Raw genomic sequence first — 12,494 nt, forward strand, 5'->3', positions numbered from 1 at the left:
AATTATTATTCAGTAATACATGAAATAGCTTAAATACGATCAACAAAAGGAACAAAGAAAAAAAAACGAAATTAAAACTTCAAAATTTCATTCTTCATATGTATTCATGCTTCCACATTATTAGCTTGCAATAGCTAGTATTATAGTCGTGTACCTGGTATTGGAAACAAAGGAAGATGAAGATGAGAATCAGCAGCAGTAATAACAATACAGCACAGAAACAACAGCCCAGGAACAGATTTGAAAATCAAAATAAAATCCAGAAACACCGACAACAAACAACGGACAGAAACCAAGGGAATTTTCAGATTTGAAAGGCTAATTAATGTTTAACCCTTAATTTCTAAACCCGTATATCAGAATATTTGTCATGTGTGCACTACTCTCTCTTCTAATTTCCAGCTCCCTTTTTTATTTGTATTTTTTCTTTTCTTTTCTTTTTCTTGAAAGTTTTAATATTTTTCGGAATTTTCTTTCTCTCTTAAATATTCAGCTCTTTTTTTTCTCTCTCTCTATCTGTCCGTCCTCTTCTGTATTCTGTCCCTCCTCTATTTTTTCTGTCTATCCTCCTAGCCTCTCCCTTTAAAATCTGATTCAAAACCTCTTATTTATATCTCATCCCAAACCCTTTAATCAATTAATAACAACCACTTTATCCTACCAAACCCACTATCTTCCCACTCATCCCCCACTACATTAAACAAATATATCAACTTCACCCCATTACATCTTGTCCCACATGCCTAACATAAACAATTACCATATTCCCCTCCACTACATTATGTCTTATCCCCCATTTATATTAAACAATTATATCACTCACACCCCATTACATTTTGTCCCCCATGCTTAACATAAAGAATTACAAAATGTTCAATTACCAAACTACCCCTCCGACCTTATTGCAATTACCATTTTATCCCTGAACGTACTGCGATTTACCAAACTACCCCATCAGCTATAACCAATCAATTAATCAAACTTAACCAAAATATAGCCAATATGACTAATTTCTAAACAAATTCAACAACAACTCATATGAACACAGATGAACAACATCAAATTAATGTGAATAAATCAACCATATTGGGAACCAATCCTGGTTAACTTAGACCAAAAATGGATGAGCAATGAAACAACAATATTAACAACACAATACATGATTCATCAACGAATCAAAAACCAAAACATAAACTCACATTAAATCACTGGATTAAAATGAACTTCAAACCAAGATGAACATGAATTAAATCCATTTTAAACAACAAAATATGACGGATTCACATGATTAAACCAACATATTTCCCTATTACAACTAAATTCTTTTAGACAAATAACAAGATCGAAGAAGAAACAATTATGAATTTAAACTTGAATCTAACAACATTAACAATTTCTGAAAAACACATGAAATAAATTGAAGAAATAATTAATTAAATTTCAATTTGAATCTAACAAACATTAAACTAACAATTTCTACCCTAAAAAAATAAACAAGAACAATAAAACAAACATGAAACAAACTGAAGAAAAATAAGAAAACGATAAATACGAATTGGTTAAACAACTAACCGGAACGGAACGACGATAAACTTGAATGAGAACAAATCTGTCCGGACACGATTATCGCGCCAAGACTGCCAACGACCTAACGGATCTTGAATTCAACGACGAACTCACCTTCCTTTAACCTTGACGAACTTAAAACGACGATCGACGACCTCGACAAAACTTCGAATAAACGAAATGGTGGCAGCGGCACAGCTGAAACAAGATAGCTGCTTGTCGAGCAGTGACAACGCAGCAGAAGCGAGGTGCGTTTGGACGTAACAGAGCTTGGAGTCGAGGTTGTAGAAGACGATGACAGAGGCAGGAAGAAGCAGCTGGTTGAGCAGCGGCAGCAGCAAGAAGCAGAAGCAGTAGTGGACGCAGCAGCAGCAAAGGACGTGAAGGGCAACCGTGGGGAGCAGCGGGTGGACGGAGATGGTGGTGGGTTCAGCTGGAGGCTGCTTGGGTCGTTACTGGTTGTCGACTGTAGTCGACGGGAATGGGAGGTTGACGACGAGGAGATGAAGCAGCGGCCATGGATGCTTGAACGAAGAAGAAAACGCAGATGTCGTTTGGGACGAAGATGAAGAAGCAACAACCATGAATGACTGCTGCGTGTGTCCATTTCCACTGTGTGTGTATGTGTATATTGACGTGGTGAGGGGGTGGTTGTGAGGATGAGGGGGAAGGGCAGCTGCCATGGGAGGTGATGGTGGAGCTTGAAGATGGTGAAGGAGAAGAGAGAAAGAGAAGGGGGCGGATGAGTTTAGGGTTTTTTAGGGTTTTTTTTTTTTTTTGAAATGCAAGATAGGGGGTGTTGGGTTATGGATTGGGTCGACCCGGTTTGAAATGGACCGGGTCGTGGGGAAGGTTGGACAATTGTTTGGGCTTGGGGTTGAAATTTGAAGAAGTGGCCCAATCCGATTTTTCTTTGTATTTTTGCTCTCTTTTCTTCTTTTATTTTTCTAAAACTAAATTCTAAAAATCGTTAAATTATTATTAAGAACTAAAGTAAGTTATAAAAGCGCAAATTAACTCCCAATAATAATTAACGCACAATTAAGTAATAATTAAGCATAAAATTGTATATTTGGACATTAAATGCTAAAAATACAAAAGATGCCTATTTTTGTAATGTTCATTTTTTGTAAAACAAACTTAATTACTAACAATTGTAGAATTAAATCCTACATGCAAAATGCGACATATTTCTGTATTTTTATTAATTTAACAAATAAACATGCACAGACAAATACAAATAATTATTCAAAAATATCACAAAATTGCACACCAAGGAAAATTATTTTATTTTTGATTTTTTTGGGAGTAATTCTCATATAGGGCTGAGTGCCCAACACCAGGTCAATACCAAAATCAATGTCCCTATCCGGTGGCATGCCCGGCAGGTCTGCAGGAAACACATCGGGAAAATCCCTCACAATTGGGACAGAATCAATACTGGGAGTCTCAGCTCCAACATCCCTCACAAACGCTAAATATGACAGACAACCCTTCCCAACCATACGCTTGGGCCTTCAAGAAGGAGATTACCCTACTAGGAACATAATCAGTCAAGCCTCGCCACTCGATCCGTGCCACACCCAGTATAGCCAATGTGACTGTCTCGGCATGACAATCCAGAATAGCACGACACGGAGATAACCAATCCATGCCCAAAATGACATCGAAATCCACCATGCACAATAATAACAGATCTACACGGGTCTCCAAACCCCCAATAGTCACTACACACGACCAGTACACACAGTCTACAACAACAGTATCACCCACCGGGGTAGATACATGAATAGAATAAACCAGAGACTCACGGGGCGTACCCAAATAACAAGCAAAGTATGATGACACATAAGAAAAGGTGGAACCGGGATCAAATAATACAGAGGCATCTCTGTGACAGACTGAAACAAAACATAATCTTGAGCAGCTGCAACCGGCTAAGTTGGATATGCCTCCGGTGTATGCACTCCCTGAACCACTGGATCGGGTGTGCGGGCGGCGGGAGTCTGTGAGGGCTGCACCTCTACCCTTACCACGGCCTCGACCGTGTCCTCGGCCTCTAGTGGCTCCAGCTGGTGGTACTGGTGGTCGTCCATCCTGACCGGTAGCGCGTGTCCTCACCATCTGTGAGAGAATAGAATAACAAAAGTTTAGTTCTCGGATCAACAAATTCGCATGACAAGAATTTCAAGAATATGGAATTTTTCCTAAAGATTCTGCAGCCTCTCGAGGATAAATACAGACGTCTCTGTACCTATCCGCGAGACTATACTAAACATGCTCATGACTCGTGAGACCTATATAACCTAGGCTCTGATACCAACTTGTCACGACCCTAAACCTGACCCAGTCGTGATGGCGCCTCTCGTGAAGACAAGGCTAGCAGACTCACTTCCAATTCACTTTAAGCAATTAAAATAATAACTACTAAGTCTTTAATCAGAAATAAAATCCCAAAATAAGCATTTAACAGTATAATTTGTGAAAATAAAAGCCAACACAGCCCGTCATCGGGGTGTCACTAGTCATGAGCATCTAAAACAATACTACCAGCCTGAAAGTCTACTCCACTACTAAATAACTGAATCAGAAAAGAAATAAGATAGAAGGAGGTTGCACTGGGCTGCGAATCGCCAATCAGCTACCTAGTAAACCTCCGAAGATCTGCTAGAACTGTCAACCCTCAGTAGCAGGACCTGTAACGCCCGAATCTGCACACAGAGGTGCAGGGAGTAAAGTGAGTACTTCCAACTCAGTGAGTAATAAGAATAAATGAAGACCGAATGATATAAAATCACGTTAAACACAACATTTAGCTATCAGAGGCATAATTAAATCAGTAACACAATTTCACAATGAAATCTCATAAAATCACCTTTTTAAGAAGTCAACAATAGATAGGAAAAATAACTAGGAATGGTAAACACATAAGAACTGTCCCCCGAGCACGATAACATCAAATCATCCCCTCGGGCAATATCATAGAACAATACCATCCCCTCGGGCTATATCTCATGTCACAATGGGTACCCGCGCTCACTAGGGGTGTGCAGACTCCTGGAGGGGTCCCAAGCGCAATATCAAGCCATCTCGTGGCATCATAAATAGGCTCTCGACCTCATATCAATATCAAGCCACCTCGTGGCGTACAATCTCAGGCCCTCGGGCTCATTATCATAATTAGTGTATCACTACTGCAGTGTGTAGCCCGACCCAAAAGTATCCTCACAACACTGGCCCTCGACCTTACTCAGTTAGAATCTCATAAGCCCTTCGGGCAATAGTAAAAATATGCAGCTCAGCTCAAAATATCTTTAAAACATCATTTAAGGTTTCTAAAACAGATTAACATAGCTGAGTTTTGAAAACATTGAAAGATCTAGCATGACTGAGCACAAGTATGAAATCAAACAGTGAGGAAAATATCATTAACGATCCCCTAAGGGTTCAAAGTTCAAACAGTTGGCACGAAGCCCAAATATGGCATTTAGCCCAAAGTATAATAATATCAAATAATTAGCTACCAAATATACAGAAAAATAGTCATTCAGGATGGACTAAATCATAATCGCCAATGGTGCACGACCCCATGCTCGTTATCTAGCGTGCGCGTCACCTCAACACAACCAAACGTTGTATAATTCGGGGTTTCATACCCTCAAAACAGCATTTAAAATTATTACTCACCTCGAACTAGCCCGAAAAGCTACTCTGCAACACGTTTGCCTCTCGAACCAACTTCTGAGTGCTCCAAATCTACCAAGTTCAGTTTTTTATCATCAAATTATGCTAAGCGAATGAATTCCAATTGAAAAATATCGATTTTAAGCACTAAACCCGAAATCAGTCAAAACCCGACCCCCCAGGCCTACGTCCCAAAACTGGACAAACTTTATACTAAAATATTCTTCATCATCTCACGAGTTCGTACATACAAAGAACTCGAAAAGCGGAGTTCGTTTGACCCCTCAAATCATCCCTAGAAGGTCTCATAATCTCAAACCAAACTCCCCCTTTTTCTACTGATTTTCATGAATTAAACACTGATATTTTGTTCCTTAATCACAAATAATCGAGTTTTAGGGTCCAAAATCCTTACCTCAATGAAGAACAATGATTTCCTCTCTTCAAAATCGCCTCAAAGCTCTTTTCCCGTTCAAAAATGGTGTAAAAAGGGTTTAATGGTCGCGGCGGGTTTATTTAAATACTGCTCATGCGCTTTACTGTTCTCCCGAGTACTGTTCACCCGAGTTACTCTTCATGCTGCTGTGAAAAATGCAGCAATTTTTCTTCTAGTCTAAATTGATCCGTTAACCTTTCGAGATCCACCCGAGGCCCTCGGAAATCTCAACAAATATACCAACACGTCCCACACTATCATTCGAACTTAATCGAGCCTTCGAAATACTAAAAACAACATCGAACACCAAAATCACATCAAATTCAAGCCTATGAACTTTGAAATTCCTAAATTCCACCAACGACGCCGAAACTATCCAAAACAACTCTGATTGACCTGAAATTTTGCAGACATATCCGAAATGACATTACGAACTTGTTCTAACTGTTGGAATTCCATTCAGACCCCGTAGCCTATTTTCCACTGCCGACCGGAAATCGCCAAAAACTAACTTTCGCCAATTCAAGCCTAATTCTACACCGAACATCACAAAAATATTCCGGACACACTCTTAAGTCCCAAATCACCTAACAAAATTATCCGAGTCATAAAATCTGTATTCCGAGGTCTTTTACCAATAAGCCAACTCTTGGTTGACTTTTCTAACTCTAATGCTACTTTTAGAGACTAAGTGTCTCAAAGCTTACCAAAACCATTCCGGAGGAGCCATGTTGTATTATATATAACTGATAGGTAATTTCTTTTGCCATTGATGTGGGAGAGGAGGTTGAAATACCTGTTATCACTTTTCACACTTGTATATAGTGCTACCTGTGCTTGGGTTTACTTCAATCTGGAGAAGCTCATTCAAGAAGGGGAAATCCCCGTGCTTGAAGGTAACTAAATATCAATCCAATTACTACTTAAATTAAGGAATTTATTAAGTTATTTTTTTTATTTTCCGTTCGATGTCCGGTATCCGCATTATTAGGCTCTGACTAATCCCAAATTCATGTCACGTAACCCATTAAAAAGGGAAGGCTGCCTACCAATTTTTTTTATTCTTGAAGTTTGAATTCGACACTTCTGATTAAGGTCCCCAAAATACTACATCCGCCTCTGACCACAATGCATGGTTCTACTTATTAAGTTAAGTGCACAAGCTGATCACTCACTCACTACAATTTATTTCCATTTTCCTTTTTATTTTTGTAGTACTATAGTTTGTATGTATATAATCCTAGCTTATACAAGTTAGACATGTCATGATAAATTATATATTTTATTTATTATTTTTTAAGGGGTGTACAAAAATACTGAGGTCAATTATGATATAAAAGAATATGTGTTCATTTAATTTAAATTAACATAACAGTGTAATTTTTTTTTTACATAATGCATAAAAACTAAATTTATATTTTCTCAATATGATTCCATCTTTTTGTGAGAATCAACAAGATTAGGAGATGAAGACATATATCGTCTGGTGACTTGCATCTCTGAGTTGGAATCAGTTTTGAGGCGACGACATCTTCCAAGCATCTGCAAACATGATATTGAGCATCCAACGTTGAAATTTTTCTTAGAATAAACTTCAAAAATGAGGAAGGCTTCAGCCCTATTACTCGACACTTTTCAAGACCTCAAAAGCCCAATTATACAACAACTTCATTCAGTTTACTCGAAGATTTACAATAGGGAAAATTACGCGACACATCAAACATTCACATTGTATTTATCATTCGTAGCTATACTTTCAATAACTTTACCATTCGTAGCAATATTTGATTTTTATAGCAAATTCATTAAATAAGAGATTAATTCTTTTGAAAGAAATAAGAGAGCAACAAACTCTTGTAGCTTAGTTGGTTAGAGTTCTCTTAGTTAGTGGAGGCCTTAAGTTTGACGCCCAACAAGAACAATTTATTTTTCTGTATTTTGCCTTGGTTCATGTATTCGTTGCGCGAACGAAATTAGACAAACTATAGTTACTGGGCTAGTGGTTTATGAAAATTTCTCTTTACAATATTGGTCCACTACATGCTCTCTTAAAAACCCGAATAGCCGGTTGATCAGCCACCGGACTGGGGACCGGTAGCTTGAGGCAAGAAGACAGAACTTGCATGACATGGTTGGGCAGACAACCTAAGAAATCTGTAATATATGTAAGTAGTGGTAATGTCCCCTGACCAAAATTTGAAATTTTGGCATGGTTTGATTAACAGTGGGATACCATTTCTATGGGTCACTAGACAAGACTTGATTTTTGATGATGGGCCTAATGTGCTTCGAAAGGAGATTGAGTTTCAAACTAATGAAGGGGCTATATCGTAAATTGGGCTCCACAAGAGGATTTTTAACCCACAGGATGGAACTTTAACTCTGGAATTGGTTTGCCAACGATATGTTGGCCAATTATTGATGACCTTAAAGGGAACAGTAGGTGTGTGAGTGCAGAGTTGGACTTGATATGAAGCATTTATGTGATAGACTAACAGTTGAGAAATTTGCTAGGATTTTAGGTGACCGTTAAAGTTCGATTTCGTTCGATCGAGTTCAAACTTAATGCAAATGTATGTTTACATAAGAAATTAAAATTTTGGGATCCCGAGTCGTGAATATTTTACAAACAACAACTTTTATTGCTTACAAACCACTAATTACACGATTACATAGTAGAAACAAACTCATATACTTAAAAGAAATGCCACACATAGCTCATGCCCAAGATAAAAGACAACATCAGATTTCTTAACCTCAGGTAGAGTTAATTAATTAGCCAGTAATCTCAATGGTTTTGACCTCAGGTTTCTTGATCTCCTGCTTAGGAATGGTGACAGTGAGAACCCCATTTTCCATACAAGCCTTCACCTCATCAAGTTTCGCATTTTCAGGGAGCCAGAACTTTCTGCAGAACTTGCCACGTGGTCTCTCGATGCGTCGCCACGTCTCATTCTCCTTCTTCTGATCTTCTTTATCATCACCACTGATCTCGCCGCTAATTTGCAGAACCCTTCCTTCTTCAACTTCAACTTTAACTTCTTCTTTTTTTAGCCCTGGAAGATCAGCTTTGAACACATGAGCTTCTTGGGTTTCTTTCCAATCAACTCGCGGGTTGGAAAATTTAGAGGTTTCATTAGTTGAGCCAATTAGGTTAAAGGGTTGGAAGATATCGTCAAGCAGTTGAGGAATCAATGCCATTTTCGAAACGGATAATAGCTGAGTGATCGATCACTTTCTTGGAACTTCTCTTTTTTGCTTTTTGTTTAATCTGGGATTGACAATTTAATTTATGCTAATATTTATAGGGAAAACTTTATGGTGCTTGAAATTTCGAGGGTCTTCTAAAGTAATAATTAAGTCTTCTAACGTGGCATCTAGAGTTAGCTAGTCCTTGGTAATTACCGGTGTTTTCTAGAGCAATTTAGTGTCGTCAAATTGAGTATTTATCAAAAGATAAGATGATAAAAATGGAAAGTTCTGGCTTTTGCTGCTCAATCGTTTTTGTTTACGTTAAAAGTGTATTTTTTTATTTCATTTTACTAAGCAGATCATCTAAATGATTTTTGTACGTCTTTGAACTGTGAAACTTATAACTATAATAATAATAATAATAATAATAATAATAATAATAATAATAATAATAATAATAATAATAATAATAGGTTCTGGTTCTTCTAAATTAATCAATATTTTTTACATTTCGTGTTTTTTTTTCTTATCCGCGAAGAACTACGATTAAATTTGTTCCTCTCTACTTCCAGAGTTAAACTCACGATGCTAATATATTGAACTATGAACGCAGAAGGGTATTCAGCGTCTTCAATGCGCATCACACGTTTGGTCTTCAGCAAATTAAAATCCTATATTTAGTGTAAATTATTATACATGGTCATGGAGGCACATAAATATGTATAGTTTATTTCTTAATTATCTCTCATAATTGAATTTAAGCACAAATTGAAGACAAAAGAAAATTCAATTGAATCGAATAAGAAAAATAAAGAAAGTCCTAGAGTTCGTGAAAGCAATGAACCAAATTTCTGTTTTATTCTCAATCCCTTTTCCTCATTAGGTCCACCACCTTAACCCACGTTCCTCTTTCTCTTTCTTCGTATTCTTAAATTAACATCGACAACCGATGATAGAAGATAGAAATAAGAAAGTGGGGAAGGAGACTGGTGGTTGAGGAAGAGAATTTAGGATGAAGTTTTGGTTTGGGGGATTTGTTTGTCGTTCCTTTTCTTATACGTTTTGCTTTATTTTACTTTTTAATACAAATATCATAAATGATAAAGTAAGAAAATTACCTATAAAATAAACTAAAAGCATAAATATGTTACATTAAGTAAAATAGAATTTTTTTTAATTATTTACATGAAATAAAGATATTATAAAATATATTTTTTTACAGCTTTTTTCATCCTATATGATATTGTCAATTTTCTTATATGTTCATATTTCAATAATGCTAGTTTTAGAATACGCGTTTTGCGTGAGTACCCAATATTAATAAATAGATTATTTTTGAACATGTCATAAATGTCATTAAATAGTGTGTTTGAGTTATAAAGTAAAAATTAAATTAAGCTGCTCTTTTGACATCCAGTTTTGCATATTGGATGTCAATTATGGCAAACCTGTTGCAAATAGCCTTCAAAGACATAAATTTATCACCAAAAGCACTAAATAGTCGTTGGGCTACAATCACTAGTATTTTAATAAGACGTAAAGTTTTTAAGCAGTAATATTACTATTCCCTTATTAATAAGGGACAGTTTGAGGAGGTTGGGGTCGCAGGGGCATTTTAGGTTCCCAAGTTTTTAACACGCCCTCAAGCTGAACGCCCATGCTCTTTCGCTATTCTTCCTCCACGTTGCCCAACCTCTACATTAATCTTCCTCCAGATTTTCATAGTCGTTTAACTCAACTTCCAGTTTCCTTTGTCCCTTTCAATTTTCTCTATTCCTGCTCAGCTTGTGTGCTTGGTTGTACAGTTATAATGTGAGTTTTGCTTTCTTCTTTTTCTGATTTTCGGAATCGCTGCTGGTTAGAAATTATTTGAATCGGGTAAATTATAAGTTTTAAGAGTTCTATTGCTGTCTTTTAATCCCCTAATTAATAATAATACCATGGAAATATTAGAGAGTCAGTGCTGAAAATTCATAAGAAAAGGAGCGTGCAGAGACCAGATATATGTCCCCATAAAAAGAGGCTTACATTTCATTCATGAATCAAGGCTCAAAAAGTCGCATAAAAATGAGGACACAACGGAGAAGGGGTTGTGACTGGAAAAATTAGTGTTTGTTTTTAGAAGTGTTTGAATATTTTTATATTTAAACTTCTTTAATTTACTGAAACTTTTATAAGCTTGTAAAATATTGAAATAAAACTGGATAAGTTTTACTCATCTGGTATGATCATAAAGAGATACAAGGATGGCGAAAAACCTAGCTCGCCTTTTGTTTTCTTGACCTGTAGTTTGTAAATCGCTTCTGTGTGGAAACACAAAATTAGGAAGAAAATAAAAATAAAAACTGTTAGAAGGAAAAAACTGGAACAAAAAACAGTAAACAATAAGAAATATTCCGAGTCCACAATTTTCTTGTGCGTCCTTAAGGAATTTTAACTCCCTCACACGTTGTCAAGGTAATGGATTAAATCCTCCCAAGATAAAACGGAATAAACCTTCCTGCAACAGTGGTAATACAAACTGCAGGATACCAACGAACTCAAAGAACGGAGCAAAATCACACTTACGAATTTGAGAGAGAGACTGCGAATTAGGATGCAGTGTATTCAGAAAGAAAGAAGTTCTGGAGTGTTTTTCGTATATAGAAAATGGAGCCTTGCCTCAGAATTTATAGGCAATTATCAGAAGAGATGTCTGGAAAAGGTGCCTTTTCAGAAGAATACGCTGCCTGCCGCGGTTCTACCGCGACCGCGGCAGAACGGCGGTCATAGAGGCTCTCTGAATCTGCCTGTCGCGGTAGAACCGCGGCCAGAGAGACCCTCTGAATCTTCAGCAGGATTCTGGCGTATTTTCAGCAGTGATTTGGTATTTAATTAATTATTAAATAATTAAATAAATTTTGTCCAAAAAATAATCTTATCGATCGATTGACAAAGCCAAAGTCAAAGCCGAGTCGAGCGACAACGACGGCGCGAGGGTTCATTCTCTTCAACTCTTTTTAAGAGCTTTAAGAAGTGATTCTATATATAAGCACACAAATGTGGTTGTCCCTCACCAATGAGGGACAAAGTGCAAGACAAAAGTTCACTTCTTCAAATTTTTCATTTTCCCTCCATTTCCAATTCACACTTCTTCTACTTTAAAGCCCAATGGCGTAAAATCCAACAATCCCCCACATGAATGGGAATGGCTGTATCAAGAAAGATCATAGATGAAAGCTATGTGATTTTGCAAGTAAGGATTAATTGCATTTGGATAAGTAGATTTCCCTTTGAACTTTCCGTAGTGAACATATGTCGGATATACTCGGTCAATCGGTAGATTTGATATCTTTGAACCGTCGAACTTTAGTGTATACCTAGACAACCATATGTCACACAACCAACCCTTAACCGTCTTTTGGTTCTCATTGTTGTGTTCATTTTAGCCATGAACACTGCCTGGTCTCATAAGTGCGTAGAGAATTGGCCTTACAGAATTCTCCTTGAAGCGGCTTACACTTCACACTTACGTAGGTGATTCCTAAACGTGTAATCCTTTAGATTGACACTATTTGATAGATACCTCATCAAACTTTGGTAATCATTAAAGAACGTGTAAAGTTCTATCCTTGTT

The 12,494-nt window shown here is 37.1% G+C and overlaps 1 protein-coding gene across 1 annotated transcript; it reads right to left on the reverse strand.

Annotated features, from left to right (window-relative positions):
* Positions 1–8,307: 8,307 nt before the first annotated feature.
* LOC107810934 (17.6 kDa class I heat shock protein) lies at positions 8,308–8,970 on the reverse strand. The gene has a single exon (XM_016635769.2). It carries the CDS (start codon positions 8,885–8,887, stop codon positions 8,462–8,464), a length of 426 nt encoding a protein of 141 aa, XP_016491255.1. The 5' UTR covers positions 8,888–8,970; the 3' UTR covers positions 8,308–8,461.
* Positions 8,971–12,494: the final 3,524 nt, after the last annotated feature.

This window comes from Nicotiana tabacum, chromosome 10 (genome assembly GCF_000715075.1).
Source record: "Nicotiana tabacum cultivar K326 chromosome 10, ASM71507v2, whole genome shotgun sequence".
Taxonomy (NCBI): domain Eukaryota; kingdom Viridiplantae; phylum Streptophyta; class Magnoliopsida; order Solanales; family Solanaceae; genus Nicotiana; species Nicotiana tabacum.